This window comes from Prionailurus viverrinus, chromosome E2 (assembly GCF_022837055.1).
Source record: "Prionailurus viverrinus isolate Anna chromosome E2, UM_Priviv_1.0, whole genome shotgun sequence".
NCBI lineage: Eukaryota > Metazoa > Chordata > Mammalia > Carnivora > Felidae > Prionailurus > Prionailurus viverrinus.
The window spans coordinates 2,563,294-2,581,257 of NC_062575.1; the positions used below are offsets into that span (position 1 = coordinate 2,563,294).

General features: G+C 37.4%; 1 protein-coding gene across 9 annotated transcripts in view; it reads right to left on the reverse strand.

Moving 5' to 3' along the window:
* Window positions 1–17,964, reverse strand: part of ZNF667 (zinc finger protein 667) — an 80,906-nt gene that overhangs the window by 10,415 nt on the left and 52,527 nt on the right. For 8 of the 9 annotated variants that reach the window (XM_047834464.1, XM_047834465.1, XM_047834468.1 and 5 more), the window contains one exon: window positions 8,056–10,918. The exons of the other annotated variant lie outside the window; for it this stretch is intronic. In XM_047834464.1, the coding sequence (XP_047690420.1) occupies window positions 9,339–10,918 (1,580 nt within the window). In that variant the 3' untranslated portion in view covers window positions 8,056–9,338. Of the gene's footprint in view, window positions 1–8,055; window positions 10,919–17,964 lie in introns of those variants that run through there. 9 annotated transcript variants of the gene reach the window in all.

Below are 17,964 nucleotides of genomic sequence, written 5' to 3' on the forward strand. Positions count from 1 at the left end.
TAAAAAAGTAATCTCTATACCCAACATGGGACTCAACTCACAACCCTGAGATCAAGAGTTTGATGTTCTACCAACTGAGCCAGCCAGATGCCCCAAGCCATATCATTCCTAAATGTTGAACAGACAGTTAAGGATCATAACATATGAAAACTATCAGAATAAGAAGCAAGAAACCGAAATAAACCTACAGTGGGGAAAGTTATGTAATAACAGAAGAAAACAAAATTTATATTAAATTTGAACCTAAGTATTCCCATATTTATGGGAATCTATATAAAAAAAATTAGATAATACTGTACACCTGAAGTGGATGCAACAATGTTAACTATACTGGAGTTAAAAAATTTTTAAATCGTTTTAAAGAAAAAAATAGTACAGAAAGAAATCATCTGTTTTGTAGAAAAAAACAAATCAGAACTCCTAAGAATGAAAAAAATGTTATTGCTGTAATAAACCTAACAGAAGTTTTTAAAGAAAATTCAGGAAACTTTCCAAGCTCATAAATTGTAAACAAAAAGGGACATTCAATTAATAGGAGTTCCAAAGAAGTTTACAGAGAAAGGATATCAAATGATTGAGAACCTTTATAAACTGAAGAAAGTTATGAATGTTCAGCTTGGAATAGTTCACCAAGTGTTGGGCTGAACTGGCAAAAACAATTACAGTGGGAAAAAAATACATCCAGAAATATGCTTGTGAAATTTCAGAATACTGAAGATGAAACCATCCTTTTCAAAAAGCTTTAAAAAAATGTGAATGTCTCTAAAAAGAACATTCAAGATACCATTAGCCTCCTCCCTGTCAGCAATATTAGATAATACAGAATGTGCTGCACCTTCCAAGTTACAAAGTAAAATTACTTTGAACCTAGAAGTCTATACCCAAACAACAATAAAGCGTGAGACCAAACACTGATATTCTGTATGTGTAGTTTGCTTCAGTTTACTCTCATTTATCCTTTATTAGGGTACTAAAGGATTAGCTTTAGCAAAATTTGGATGAAACAGGAAGGCGGCAGCAGGAAAAACTTCAATAAACACATGTGATTGGGAAAGCGGTGCTGAGGATGACTAGGATGATGGTTCTACAACAATCAGACCAAATCACTCTAGGCTACAAATCCAGGAACTCAATGAAGAAAATCTTCAGGAAGATTGAAATAGGTTACATTAAGTAGGTACAAAGTTGGAAGATTATAACAATACGGTGAAGAATAAAAGTTTGTTCTTAGGAAGACAGGCAGTTATTGGCTTTGAAAAACCATACCAGTTATCAGGTCTGAATATAAAGTCCCCATGAAATGCGGTATGATTTTGGAAAACAGATATGAAAAAATAAAATCCATTTGACTGATACCAGGAAGAGACTCCTCTAAGTGCATACTGGGATAACATCAGACCTATAGAGGAGGAAATGTAATCTTCACACACTGCTTGGCTCCAGCTCTTCAGAGAATATTTACACCATGATAATGATTGAGTGCTGTTTTATTTCCAACTTTACAATATATAGACAAGTCACTTAAGTTTGTCTCTGCATGTATATAGGACTATTTACTGTCTACTTAATGTAACAGGTAAAATGTAGTTGACAGATTGGATGGTGGGAGGTTGATGGTAATAATGAGAGATTGAGGAAGGATGAGGGGCAATATTCTCATAGAGGAGATTCAGAAGATCTAATTAAAGTCAACAGAATAAGAAACAGGTTACCTGTATTTCCAGGTAAAATACAACAGAGGAGCTAATATGGTGGGATGAGTTAAATTCTTTTCTAAGAAATATTACTAAAGAGTCTATAAAGTTGATAAATGGAAAAGCAGCAATTTAGGATTAGGATTCTGACAGAAACCTAATTCCAATTAGCTTGGAAAAAGGAATTTTTAGGACCTGAAATTGAAAGGTATAGTGTGTATATGGTGCAGCTTTAGGCGATCACTCAGACTATCAGAGATTAGTTGTTTCATTCTCTGGCAGGCTCTCTCTTGGTGGGGGAAATAAAATGGCCTCTTGATATTAGACTTAAAAGGTCCTGCCAGCTTTTAATCTCAAAAGGAAAATGATCTTTCTCTTAGTCTCCATGTCAATCAGAGAAGAAAAATAGAATTTGTTCTAAAATAGAATTTGGTTCTCTGGACCGCTCACTAGGTCCATGGTATGGGATACTCTGGCCAGTCTGGGTCAAGTGCACATGCCTCTGGTAGTGGGACTGGATCACTGGATTGACCAGTTCACAAAATTCCCATGGAATGGGGACAAGGTGGAGGGAGGTTGAGAGTCACTTCCCATAAAGAGAAAATTTGGCCTGACAAGGACATTGATCGATTCACTAAGTGTGCGAATATTCCAATATTTGCTGCAGAGTGTGTTTGATGAGGTGGTGCTGCCTTAGACCCTGTAGCAAGGGTTAAGTTAAATTTCCATGGGTGGACTGGACTTGGTACACTGTAAGCTTATAATTTAGCTATCTTGCCAGTAATCTTAAAATGGCTGCATGCTAGACAGGACAACCTCAACATCAAGAGACCAGGGCTTGGGTGACTAGTAGTTGAGCCTCATCTCCTGGACCATTCATGCCAGACTTCAGGCGAGTTCCTTTTAAATCCTTCCAAAGAAGGCTTCCTTCACAGGTGTCAGAGGCAACCAACAGCAAGTAAAGCTGTTTACATAAAGGACAGCAGACCTGATCTACAAAGAGGGTTGCCTTCAAGTAAAGAAACTTCATTTCCGCCTCCCCACCCCCCACCCTTCCACTGTGTCTGTGAGTGGTCGAGTGGTACATACCCTTAAGGAGGCAAAATCATACATATTGGAGACTTTAAATGTATTTACTAACTCCTGAATATAAAGAGGTGGAGCCAAGATGTGTCTCTCCATTTCTCCTTTCTGAAACCAAATTAAATCAACAAGAAAAATAAATGGGAGCTCCATCTTTGATGAAGTGAAGAAATATCTACAATCCTGAGCCTCAAAATCCATAAGGAAATGTGGCTAAATGTGGTAAGAATCCTGAGAGGAAACTGATGCTGTAATATCAAAGAGTATAAAATTCTTCCAAAGCAATGTCCTATCTGGAAGGGCAAAAGAAAAGTGTCTTGATTAGAACCACAGTATTACTTCAAAAAGTCTCACTTTAGAAGCCTCCCTAAATGGTTTACAGTTGCAGAGTGGAGGGGTGAGTAGCTGAAGGGTTTAAGGAGGAAACACTTGGGTTTTTATAACCTATCATATGTCAGAGGGGAGAGAAATTGCCAATGATATGCAGGACTGTAAGGTAAAGAAAGGCTACATACTTACTACTGGAAGTGTGGGCTACAGACCAGCAGCATCACTTGATAATTTCTCACAATTCCAGAATATTGGGCCCTAATCCAGACCTAGTGATTCAGAATCTGCAGCTCTACAAAATCCCCAGGTGATCTGAATACACAGTAACATTTGAGAATCACCGGGCTAAAACAAATTTCTTGCCAGTCTGGAGCACTGCCCTTGGAAAAATAGCTAGATCAGGAAGAGCTCTATTCATTAAAAAAATTAAAAAAAAATCTTTTTTAGTGTTTATTTTTGAGAAAGAGAGAGACAGCATGAGCGGGGGAGGGGCAGAGACAGGGAGACACAGAATCCAAAGCAGACTACAGGCTCCAGGCTGTCAGCACAGACTCTGATGCAGGAACTCACCAACCGTGAGATCATGACCTGAGCTGAAGTCGGATGCTCAACCGACGCTCAACTGAGCCACCCGCTCAACTGAGCCACCCGGGGGCCTCTATTCAAAAATTTAAAAGTCTTTCAGAGACCCTATGGAACAGAAGATTCAGACTTAACAGAACTTCCTTCTAACAAAATTGAATGAAATGACAAAAGAAAAAAGCCAGCCCCATTGAAAAAGTAAAGGGAGGGGTGCCCGAGTAGCTCAGCTAGTTAAGCTCTTGATTTCAGCTCAGGTCATGATCTCAGTTGAGAGAGCAAGCCCACATTGGGCTCTGCATTGGGTGTGGAGCCTGCTTAAGAACTTTTCTCTCCCTCTGCCCCTCCCCCAGTCACACTTGCTCTCAAAGAAAAGAAAAAATAAATCGAGACCATCTCACATCACACACTATGAAAAGTTTAATACAGAAACAACAGGGCCACACTAAATGAACATGCCAGGATCTCTGGCACCCTCTGCCCTCTCATAAGACTGGCATAATGGAGAAAAAGTAGGTAGAAGAAATTTTGAAAAACTATGCCAGTATATCCCAACTTGCTGGGCAAGATGTAGGCAGCACTGAATAAAGGTACATAAAAATTCATCCAAAAATCCTTCATTCTAGAGTGTTGGTAGTTTGAATAGAAAGGGCAAGTTAAAGATCTATTAGAATTTGCCTATCTTTTTGATCCAGGAACTTCTCCAAAAATACTGGTGAAAGTTTTCAAAAGCATGTACACAAGAATGTTAATTGCAGTTTTTTTTATTCCTACATCCATAGTCATTCTGTTCTTGTTAAATGTGAATTTGAGATATAAACTTCCAGTGAAGATGGAATTATGGGGGAGGGGGGAGGAGGACAGTTTATCATCTCATCTGAAACACTTAAAACTGGACAAAATATATGAAACCTTGGTATCCAAGACACTGGACATCAGGCAATGAGACAGAGATCCCTGAAAAATGGGAAACAAATGAGGTGAGTACTGTGATTTCCCCCAAATAACTGCATGGAGAGTTTCCAGGCTATGGTCTCCCTGAGTTGAGATGGGTCTGGGAGCCAGGGAGATTGACTGAGGTGGCTAGCGTTCTCAGGATGAAGTGCCTGAGAGCTCTTAGAGGAAAAAACACCTAGACATTAGAATATTTTGTGTAAAAACTCTGGTTTTTACCTGAACGCTGATCACAGCATGCATGTGAGGAAACCACTTGAATTACCTGGGAAAAGAACTGACAGAATTACAAGGAGAAATGGACAAATCCAAAATTATAAGAGATTCTGACACACATCTGTCATAATGTGTAGAAAATGTTACAGAAAATGTAAGGATACTGAAGACCTGAACTATACTATCCAACAAACTTGACCTGACATTTTAAAAACCTTTCACCCAAGAATAGAATATAAATTATTTTACTGCATCCAGAATATTTACCAAAATAGACCATATTCCAGGCTTTAAAACATATCTCAATAAACTTAAAAAAACTCAAGTAATATAAAATGCGTTTTCTGACTAGAAAGGATTAAATTAGAAATCAGTAACACAAAGATACTTGAAAAATCTCCAAGTAGCTGGACCTAAACAGTAATCCATGAGTCTAAAGAGAAATCAAAAAGGAAAACAAGGAAGTATTTAAAATTGAGTGAAACTTAGAACACACCATGTCAAAATGTGTGGGATGCAGCTAACACAGTGCTTAGAAGGGAATACACTACACTAAGTTATAAAATTTCAAAAGCTCCCAGTGACTTCAAATTAACACAATTAACAAATTAACACAATTTCCACCTTAACAAATTTCCACATTAGCATTAGAATGTAAATAATAAAAAGAAATCAATGAAATAGGAAGCAAAAACAGGTCAATAAAACTAATAAATCTTCAGACTGACTACTAAAAAAAGAAAATACACAAGTTACCAATATCTGGAATAGCAGAGGTGACATCACCACAAATTCTACAGTTATGAAATGGTTACGAGAATGTTGTGGACTTCATGGAAATGATTTGAGAACTTAGATGAAATGGGAAATTTTCTTGGAATGATCAAAAGTTTTCTCAAGAATAATCTGAACAGGTCTTTAAAAAAAAAAAAAAGGAGGGGCGCCTGGGTGGCTCAGTGGTTAAGCATCCAACTTCAGTTCAGACCGTGATCTCACCCTCTGTGAGTTCAAGCCCCGCATCGGGCTCTGTGCTGACAGCTCAGAGCCTGGAGCCTGCTTCAGATTCTGTGTCTCCCTTTCTCTCTGCCCCTCCCCCACTCACAGTCTCTATAAGGAAAATGAATAAACGTTAAAAAAAAAAAAGGAATTTGTAGTTTAAGCCTTCCAAATATTTTCAGGTATCTTACTGTTGTTGCTAGTTTAGTTCTGCTATAGTCAGGGAATACAATTTATACAACCAGTTGTTTAAAACTTAAGATTTGTTTTATGGTTTTGGTAAAATGCTTCGTGTGTACTTGAATGTATTCTCTTATGTTTTATAAATGTCAACTAGTTAACTTGGTCAATTTTGTTGTTCAGGGGCTCTATATACTACTTGTTCTATTAATAGCAGAGAGACAATGGTGAAATCTCCAGTAATAGTGGATTGATCCATTTACCCTTTCTGTTCTTTTTTCATTTGTGTAATTTCTACCTCTGTAGTTTGATACATGTACAATTAGGACTGTTATGTTTACCTGGAAATTGATCCTTTTTATGTCTCTTTATCCCTGATTACATTTGTTGTTCTAACGTCTGCTTCATCTGACACTAATATCGTGATTCCAACTTTCTTTCATCAGTGTTTGCGTGTTCTATCTTTTCCCCCACTTTTAATTATGTATGCCTGTATGTTTAAAGTTTCTGCTAGCATATGCTGGGTCCTGCTTTTCAATTCAGTTGTTTTGCCATCTCTTAACTGGTGTGTTTAGACCATTTGCATTTGCTATAATTTAAGAAATATATTTGGATTAAAAACCTACCTTCAAGGTTCACTTATTGTTTCCTTGGCTGTGTCAAGTATACTTAAGTATACTGATGAACCTGTTGAAAACGTGTTCATCTGTGTTCATTTCTATTATTTCCATGATTCATATAGTTCCACCTCTGCTCAAATGACCCATGTAGTTTGGCTGCTGTGCATCTTTTTGGTTACAGCCTTGAACATATTATAGTTGTTTAAAATTTTGTCAGCCCAACAGCTGTCACTTTGAGTAGTTCTGGAGTGCTTTGTCACTTGGTGGGGATGGAAAGTGTAGATTATTGTTGTTTTGCATGCTTTGTAATTCTCCCCCCCTCCCCGACCCCAAAAGCTAGGAATCGTGTGTAGAACCAAAACAGGTAAATAGATTTCTGGAAATGGTCACGTCATTCCTTCTGTTAAGCCGTGGATGGGGTGGGGGGAGGGAAGAATTCATTAATACAGACAAGAACTGGACTAGGTTTAAGTTTGGTTGCTGCTGTGGTTACCCTGAGTTCACCAGAGTCTTCAAACATCACTAGTGATTCCTTAGCCTATTTTCCCAAGGGTTTATCTCAATGTCTGAGTCACCTTCAGATTTAAGTGTTCCCTGACAACTATGGCTCAGAAAATCCAGTTATACTGAAACATTTTCATTCACTTATTCACTCAAGATCTCACTAGTACTTACCACTTCAATGTACCAGTCACTATACTGAATACTGGAATTTGCCACTCCTCTAATACTCTACAACCTTCTGCCACTATCTTGTGCATGTGTACTTTCTCTCTTTGCCTTCAATAGCCTTCCAACTCTTAAGTGCCTAGTCAGCCTGAGTCCTGTTCTTCCTTTAATATGGTCACTGTCTCCAAGTAATCCCTGTTCCCATGTCCTCCACTCACAATGGAGTTCACCATCTTCTTCTTGGTTATTATCTGTGTCTTTTATATATGTTTCCACATTTTAATATTATGTATTCCCTAGAAAACTCTAAACGTCTGCAGGCAAGTACAATGTCTTATTAGTTTATATTATATATAGTAGGTTTGTGACCATTGATTTGGAACCAATCTCTATGGCAGGTTGGCAAAGAAATTAACAAAGCCAGGGGTGTGGAAGGGGAGGAAGAATAGACCTGCCTCTCCATGAGCATTCTGTTAATTTGCTTACCCATTTGCTTCAAGTGTTGGAGATATTTTATGCTTTTACAGTACTATGACAAGCGTAAATGAAAAGTTAACTGTTCTATTATCCTATATGCATGCTTACCCTTCACAAATCTGGATGTTATTTTCTCAGTTGTGGTCAAAGTTAGAATGGCGTAACTCTCATGGTTATACATTTCGCAGTTATCTTAGCAAGATATGGGTGTTTACAAAAATGGTTTTTGCAGAATACTCCAACCGTATATAACCCAATAACAAAAAGAACTCTGATTTTATTTCTTACAGACTTTGTACAAGCGGGAAACAGGGACTGAAAGCTGTTACATATGGTGATTAGCTGACAGGAAAAGAGACTGGTACATAAATCCAGAGTTTCCTCCCATGTATTAGTCAGCTTGGGCTGCCATAACAAAATACCATATCCTGGGTGACTTAAACAAAAGAAACTTATTCTTCAGTTCTGGAGATCAGGGTGCCACATGGTTGGATGGTAGGGAGAGCTAGCTTCCTGGCTTGCAGACAGCCACCTTCTTGTAGTATCTTCTCATGGCTTAGAGAGCAAGCTCTCTGGCATCCTTTCTTTTAAAGACACTAATACTATCATGATGTACCCTCATAAACTCATCTATCCCTAATTATCTCCCAAAGGTCCCTATCTTTAGAGGTTAGGGGTTTGACATATAAATTCTGAGAGGACACATTTAGGGAATGGCATCTCATTCTCCACCAGTCACTTATTGCACACCACTGTTCTTACATGAAAATACCACTGTTTATTCATATAAATATAAACAAATTTCTTTTCAAATAAAACAGTAACAAATAATTTCTCCCTGCTCTTAAGTTCCCATTCTTCAGTATATCCTGGCTTCTTTTTTCCCATTAGCCTGTCTCAGGCTTGTTAAGATTTTTCATACCATGAAGATTATGTATCTTCATATTCATGGAGACAGTATGATAGTAACTCTACTGATTCACACACATTATGAGTGTTACCTTTATCCACTTGAAGATTCACTCTACTTTTTTCTCACCCACAATTTTCTGTCAGCTGAAAGTAGTACCCTCGTTTGCCCAGGAAATCTCTTATACATGATAGTCTAGTTCTAAGGGACAAACTTAAAACTCTTTCTTCATGTGACCTTAAATAAGGCTCAAAGCCCCATCTATAAATATGGGCTTTGTGGTTCCACTTTGTTGTATGTGACTAATGAAACAGCTTTCTAAATTACACTGCAAATAAAATATCAGTGTCTTATGGAATGAAGAGTGGTCTTCATTAAAAATGATCCAGTCATCTGAACTTGCTGCTTTGAAATTAAGACCTATGGTAACATCACTGCCTTGGTTGATTACAAATTGTCTGGTCAAAGTCACCCTAATGACTTTTGCTCTTTGGCTTTCAAAGTGGGACACAACACCACGATGGTCCCATTTTTACAAAATTTAGGTTATAGACAAAGGCATTTTTCCCATGCCTTGGTCTCTGCTACTTTTATAGCCTCATTCTATGCTTTCACATATTTAAAACAAACTTAGGCTTTTTCCTCAGAATGTGTATTCTGATGTCGAATCAGAGATGAACTCCGACTATATGCCTTCCCACATTTACTACATTCATATGGTTTCTCTGAAGAATGACTTCTCTGATGCCGAATAAGATCTGAGCCACTACTAAATGCCTTCCCACATTCATTACATTCATAGGGTTTCTCTCCAGTATGACTTCTTTCATGTAGAATAAGGGATGTGCGTTGACTAAAGGCCTTCCCACATGTTTTGCACGTATATGGTTTTTCTCCAGTGTGAATTCTTTCATGTTGAGCAAGGTGTGCACTCTGACTGAAGGCTTTCCCACACTGATCACATTCATAGGGTCTATCTTCAGTATGAATTCTCTTATGCCGAGTAAGAGATATTCGATGACTGAAGGCTTTTCCACATTCCTCACACTGATAGGGCTTTTCTCCAGTATGAATTCTCTGATGTTCAATAAGAAATGACTGACGACCAAAAACTTTACTACATTTATTGCATTTGAAAGGCTTCTCTTCAGAATGAATGTTCTGATGTATTTTAAGGTTGGCAGTTCCAGAAAACATCTTCCCACATTCCTTACATTCAAACAGTTTCTTTTTCCTTGTATGAACTTTCTGATGTTGAATAAGGGATGAATGCCGATTACAGACCTTTTCACATTTACTGCATCTGTACAGTTTCTCTCCATTATGAATTCTTAGATGTAGAATAAGGGTTGAAAGGCGCTTGAAGACCTTGTCACATTTATCACATTTGTAGGGTTTCTTTGATGTGTGAATTCTCTGATGAAGCAAAATGGATGAAATCCTATTAAAGGATTTTCCACATTCTCTGCATTTATAAGGATTCTCTAAATGGTGACTTTTCTGCAGTGGACTCTGACTTAAGGTCTTCTCACTTTCATAGGTTTTCTCTCCAGTGTGAATTCTTTTATGTATAACAAGGGCTGATTTGTTTTTGAAGCCTCTCCCGCATTTATTGCATTTATGTAATTTCTTTTTGCTGTGAATCTTCTTATGAAGTAAAAGGGATGACTTTCGAATGAAGTCTTTCCCACACTTTCCACACTGGTGGATATTCTCAACAAAGTGAATTTTCTGGCCCACAGTGAGAGTTGGGTACTGACTCAAGGCCTTCCCACAGTCAAAGGTTTCTTTTCCATTATGAACTTTCCCATGTAGAATAAGAGATGTTCTTTGAATGAAGTTTTCTCCACACTTACCACATTCATGGCTTTTCCTTCCATTGTGAATTTTCTGATGAAGAATGAGGGATGAGATCTGTCTGAAAGCTTTTCTACAATTACTGCATTCATAAGGCTTCTCTCTAGTATGAGATTTCTGATGAAGTTTAAGAGATAAACTTTGACCAAAGGTTTTCCCACAGTCATTACATTTTAAAGATTTCTTTCCTGAATGCACTTTCTTGGGTTTTACTAGGACTGAACTTTTCTTGCAGCCTTTCTTTCCTATGGCAACTTTTTGTGATGCAGAAACTGGTTTCTGATAGCTGCTTTGCCCAGATTTGTTGCACAGAGATGTGGGTAACTTCTTGGTCTCATATTTAGACCTTGAGTCTGAAAGACACCAAGAAATTCAGTATTTGTTTTCCTATGCTGAAAAATGAAGTTTCTGTGCAGTTATTATCAATGATAATTACAATATCAATCATCATCAAACATAATAACAATGATGATAACCAGAAGAAAAACTGTGTAGTATCTTACTGTAATTTTAACATGCCAAAAGGCTTTATAGAAATATTTAGTAATTAAAAATCAGGAAAGCTTGTGATTTGAAATTAATAAATCAAAGTTTTATTTGTAGGATAAATTCATACCACATACCATATTAAACTCCATAGGTTATTCATTAGATGAATGTACTTTTATTACATGAAAGGTCCAAAAAAGGCAGAAGGTAAACTACAAACAGAAGGTAAATTAGTAGTTGCCTGGGGCTGGAGGTGGGACTAGGGTTTAATTGTAAATGGACATGAAGAATTTTATTAGGGTGATAAAAATATTCTAAAACTAGATTATGGTGATGGCTACACAAGTTGTCAACTTTATTAAAAACCACTGAATTATACACTTAAGTGAATTTTACAATATGTACATTACATCCCAATGAAATTGTAAATTTTTAAAATGTATTCTTAAAATCCAATCTTAAAAAAACAAACAAACAAAACACTGGAATTCTGGTTTGCGGTTCTTCATGTAAGAAGCTTGGAAAGCACAGCTTCATCCTAACAAGTAAAAAGCTAAACAGATGTTAAAACCAACAACTCTTCTTGGATCCATAAGACAGGGGAGAATTCAAACGGCTGCCTCCAATTTCAGCGGCCTCTAGCCATCCTGTCCCTCCTAAAGGGATAGGGTTTTGGTGGGGGGGCACTGAGAAACTGAAGACATTCACATTCCAGAGGCAAAGGCTCCCTAAAAGACACACCTCACCCATCACACATCACTAAAGGGCTGTTTACAATAGTTCCTTTTACCTGGTACATAACCTCTGGCAAGTAAAAAAAAATTACAAGGCATACCAAAAGGCAAATAACACAATTTGAAGAGAAAGAGCAAGCATCAAAATCAGACTGATATGGCAGGGATGCTATTAATTCTCAGACCAGAAATTTAAAATTGATTAACATGTTAAGGACTCTAATGATAAAGTATACAGCGTATTAGAACAGATGGGCAATGTAAGCAGAGAGATGGAAATTCTCAGAACCAAAACAAAATGTTTGAGATCAAAAACACTGTAACAGAAATAAAGAATGACTTGGACAGAATTCGACACAGCTGAAGAAAGATTCTGAGAGTTAAAGGATTTATTCTATTGGTAAATTAGAATTCTTAAAAATCAGGGGCTCCTGGGTGGCTCAGTCAGTTCAACATCTGACCCTTCATTTTGGCTCATGTTATGATCTCACAGTTTGTGAGTCTGAGCCCTGTGTCAGGCTCTACACTGATGGTGTGGAGCCTGCTTGGGATCCTCCCTCTCCCTCTCTGCCCCTACCTTGCTCATGCTCACGTGCTTTCTTGCTCTCTAAATAAAAATAAACTTAAAAAAAAAAAAAAGAACCCTTAAAACTTGGAAAGCACAGTAAATAAAGACTGAAAAAAAGAGAACAGAATATCCAAAGACCATGGGACAACTACAAAAAAGTGACAAACGTATTACGAGACTACTAGGAGAAAGAAGAAAGAAAAGAAGAGCAATGAAGAAACAATAAGTGAAGGAAAAAAAAAAAAACCTTTATTTTTTTATCATTTTCATTTTAAAGTTTGAGAGACAGAGAATCTCAAGCAGGTTCCGTGCTGTCAGCCTAGAGCTCGACGTGGGGCTTGATTTCACAAATTGTGAGATCATGATCTGAGCTGGAACCAAGAATCAGATACCCAACGACTGAGCCACCCAGGCACCCCTATTTTTCTTATTCTTAACTGACCTAACAGTAATAGTTTATTCAAAATAATAGCATCAATGTATTCAATAATGTTTGGTCATCTTTTCATCTTATGTATGTACATGTAATATATACATGCTTATCATATTTATATATAAATGAAATGAATGATAACAATGATACAGGTGATGGGAGGAAGAAATTAGCATTATTTTGTTATTATAAGGCACAGTCCCATGAAGTGATATACTGGTACCTGAAAGTGGACTTGGATTAGTTGTAAAGGTATACTGTAAACTCTAAGGCAACCACTTAAAAAACAAAAAAGTATAATTGATAACACTGGAATCATATGAAATGCTCGTTTAAAAACACAATAGGCATGGGGCGCCTGGGTGGCTCAGTCGGTTAAGCGGCCGACTTCGGCTCAGGTCATGATCTCGCGGTCCATGGGTTCAAGCCCCGCGTCGGGCTCTGTGCTGACAGCTCAGAGCCTGGAGCCTGTTTCAGATTCTGTGTCTCCCTCTCTCTGACCCTCCCCCGTTCATGCTCTCTCTCTGTCTCAAAAATAAATAAACGTTAAAAAAAAAAAAATTTTAAACACAATAGGCAGAGGGGCGCCTGGCTGGCTCAGTTGGTGGAGCATGCAACTCTTGATCTCAGGGTTTGAGTTCAAGCCCCACACTGGGTGTAGAGCCTACTTAAAAATACATAAACAAAAAACAAAATAAAACCACAACAAGCAGAAAAAGAGAAGACAAAAGCAGGAATAAAGACAATAAAAAATATTTATTATGTATAGAAGTAGGTATCAATCCAACTATATGAGTAATCACTTTGAATGTCAACAGTATAATTACTGTAACAATTAAAAGAGACTGTCAGGGTGAATTAAAAAACATGGCCCAATTGTGTGTTGTCTGTCTGTAAAAAACCCACTTTAGATATAGATTAGACATAGATTAAAAGTAAATGAATGGATGGATAAAGAAGATGTGGTATATATACACAACACAGTATCACTCAGCAATCAAAATGAATGAAATCTTGCCATTTGCAACTATGTGGATGGAACTAGAGGGTATTATGCTAAGTGAAATTAGAGAAAGACAAATATCATACGAGTTCACTCATATGTGGAATTTAAGATACTAAACAGATGAACATAAGGAAAGGGTAGCAAAAATAATATAAAAACAGGGAGGGGGACAAAACATAAGAGACTCCTAAATATAGAGAACAGAGAGTTGCTGAAGGGGTTGTGGGAGGGGGGATGGACTAAATGGGTAAGGGGCATTAAGGAATCTACTCCTGAAATCATTGTTGCACCATGTGCTAACTTGGATGTAAATTAAACAGTACATTAATAAATTTTTTAAAAAGTAAATGAATGGAGAGAAATATACCATGCCAACACTAATCAAAAGAAAGCAGGAGTAGCTATATTAATTCTAGACAGAGCAGACTTAAAAGCATGGAAAGTTATCATGGATAAAGAGGGGCATTACATAATGAAAGAATCAATTCTTCAGAAAACATAACAATTCTTAATGTGTATATGCCTAACAACAGAGCATCAAACTATAATCAACAAAAACTGTAAAACTGCAAGGAGAAATATATGAATCCACTATCATAGTTATTAAAACACTTCAACATCCTTCCCTCATAAATGAACAGATTGAGCAAGCAGAAAATTCAGGGGAACTCAACCACACCATTTTCAATTGAATATAACTGACATCTACAGACCACTTCATCCAATGACAGTAGTAGTCACATTGTCCCCAAGCTTACACAGAATATTCCCCAAGACAGACAACATTCTAGGCCTTAAAACACACCTTAACAACGAATAGAAATCACACAGTGCTCTCAGACCACAATGAAATTAAACTAGAAATCAGTAACAGAAAGATCAGTGGAAAATCCCTAAATACTTGGAGGTTAAATTTTCAACAACACATGAGGGGCATGTGGGTGACTCAGTCAGTTAAGAAACAAAGTCTTGATTTTGGCTCAGGTTATTATCTCATGGCTTGTGAGATAGAGCCCTGCATGAGGCTCTGTGCTGACAAAGCAGAGCCTGCTTGGGAATCCCTCTCCCCCCACTCTCTGCACCTTCCCTGTTCATGCACCCGCACGGTCAAATTAAAAAAAAAAACAAAAAACAAAAAACAAACTCTCAAAAGAAATTTTTAAATATTCTGAACTAAATGAAAACAGAAACACAACTTACCAGAATTTGTGGGATGCAACGAAACTAGTGTTTATCCTAGGGAAATTTATAGCACTATATAGCACATTAGAAAAGAACAAAGATCTAAAATGAGGGGCACCTGGGTGACTCAGTCCATTGAGCATCCAAATCTTGATTTCAGTTCAGGTCATGATCTCACAGTTCGTGGGATCACGCCCTGCATCAGGCTGTGCGTGGACGGTGTGGAGCCTGCTTGGATTCTCTCTCTGCCCCTCCCCTGCTGGCACACACTCGGTCTCTCAAAAAAATAAACTTACAAAATAAATACATAATATCAGTAATCTAAGTTTCCTTCTCAGGAAAACATTAAAAGAGCAAATCAAATCCAAAATAAGCAGAAGAGGGGCACCTGGGTAGCTCAAGTTGGTTGAGCATCCGACTTTGGCTCAGGTCATGATCTTACGGTTAATGAGTTTGAGTCCCAAATTGGGCTCACTACTGTCAGTGGGGAGCTCACTTTGGATCCTCTATCCCTCTCCTGCTCTCTCTCTCAAAAACAAACATTAAAATAAGCAGAAAAAAATAAGAATTACAGCAAAACTCACTGAAATTGAAAACAAGAAATCAATAGAAAAATACAATGAAACCAAAACCTGGTTCTTTGAAAATCACTAAAATTGATAAGGTTCTAGCTAGGCCAAGAAATAGAGAAAACACAAACTACTAATATCAGAAATGAAAGACACGACAGAAATACACATTTCATGAAAATTAAAAGAATAATAAAGGAAAACTATGAACAACTCTATGCCCTTAAATTTGATAACCTAGATGAAAGAGACCATTTTGTTGAAAGGAACAGTATTCCAAAAGTCACACAAGAAATCAGAAAATGTGAATAGGCCTCTATCTATTCAAGAAATTGAATCAATAGGGGCACCTGGGTGGCTCAGTTGGTTAAGCATCCAACTCGGGCTTGGCTCAGGTCATGATCTCATGGGAGTTCAAGCCCTGAATCAGGCTCTGTGCTGACAGGCTCTCTCTCAGCCTCCTGCTCTTTCTCTCCCTCAAAATAAACTTAAAAAAAAAGAAAGAAAAAAAAAATGAACCAATAACCTTCCAAAACAGAAAGCACCAGGCCCAGATGCATCTGCTGATGAGTTCTAACAAATATTTAAAAGAACTCATATCAATTCTCCATCATCTCTTTCAGAGGACAGAAGCAAAAAGAATACTTGATAACTCATTATATGAGGCTACTTTTACCTTAATACCAAAATCAGACAAAGGCAACACAAGAAAAGGAAACTACAGATGAGTACCTCTGATGCATATTAATGCAAAAATTCTAAACAAAATACTAGCAAACTGAACTTAACAGCACATTAAAAAGATCACACACATGAGCAAGTGGGATTTACACCTGGAAAGCAAGGACAGTTCAATATGGGAAAATCAATCATTGTTATACATCACATTAACAAAATAAAGGACAAAAGCCACATGATGATCAATTGATACAGAAAAAACTTTTGACAAAATTCAAAACGCTTTCATGATAAAAACACTCAACAATCTACAAATAGAAAGAAACTACCTCAACATAATAAACTCCGTAATTGAAAAACCCACAGCAAATATCACAGTAAACACGGAAAGACTAAAACCCTTTCCTAAGATCAGAAACAAGGCAAGAATGCTCACTCTCACCACTGCTATTCAACATAGTACCAGAAGTTGTAGCCAGAGCAGTGGGGTTGTTTTTTTTTTAATTTTTAAATGTTTATTTATTTTTGAGACAGAATGCAAGCAGGGGAAGGGCAGAGAGAGGAAGACACAGAATCCGAAGCAGGCTTCGGGCTCTGTGCTGACAGGGGTCAAACTCATGAACCGTGAGGTCATGACTTGAGCCAAAGTCAGACACCTAACCAACTGAGCCACCCAGGTGCCTCAAACCAGAGCAGTTTTTTAAAAAAAGAAATAAAAAGCATTAAAAAAAGGAAAAGAAGTGACATTCTGCCTGTTCACAGATGACATGATCTTCTTTGTAGAGAAGCCTAAACATTCCACACAGACATACAAAATGTTTGAACCAATAAACAAATCCAATCAAAAAAAACAGCAGGATACAAAATCAAGACTCAAATCAGTTGTGTTTCTATACACTAACAACAACCACTCAGAAAGGGAAACAAGAAAAACAATCCCATTTACTATAGCATCAAAAAGGATAAAATATTCAGGAATAAATTTAACTCAAGCAATTTGTACATGGAAAACTACAGAGCATTGCTAAAAAGTCATCAAAGGTACAAATAAATGGAAAGCTATCCTGTGCATGTGGACTGGAAGACTTAATATTCCACCCAAAGCAATCTACAGATTCAATGCAATTCCTATCAAAATCCCAATGACATTTTTTACAGAAATAGAAAAAAAAATTTCCTAAAATTCATATACAATGTCAAGGGACCCCAAATAGCCAATCTTGAAAAAAAGAAACAAAGTTAGATGCCTCACACTTTCTGATTTCAAAACATACTAAAAAAGCAGGGCCTGTGGCGCCTGGGTGGCTCAGCTGGCTGAGCATCTAACTCTTGATTTCGCTGCACTTATAATCCCAGGGTCATGGGATCGAGGGTCTTATCAGGCTCTATACTGAGTGTGGAGCCTGTCTGGGATTCTCTGTCTCTCTCCCTCTGCCCCTCTCCCCAGCTCAGGTGGTCTCTCTAAAAGAAAACAAATAAATAATTTTAAAAAATCCTTCAAAATACACTACAAATCAACAGTAATTAAGATGATATGGTAGTGGATAAAAGATAGATATAAAGACTAACAGAACAGAATAGAAAGTCAAGAAATATACACTTGCATAACTGGTCAAATGATTTTCAATAAGGAGGCCAATACCACTCAAGAGAAAAGGGCAGTCTCTTTCACAATCAGGGCTGGGAAAACTGGGTATCTACATGCGAAAGAATGATCTTGGACCCTTCCTTACACTTTAT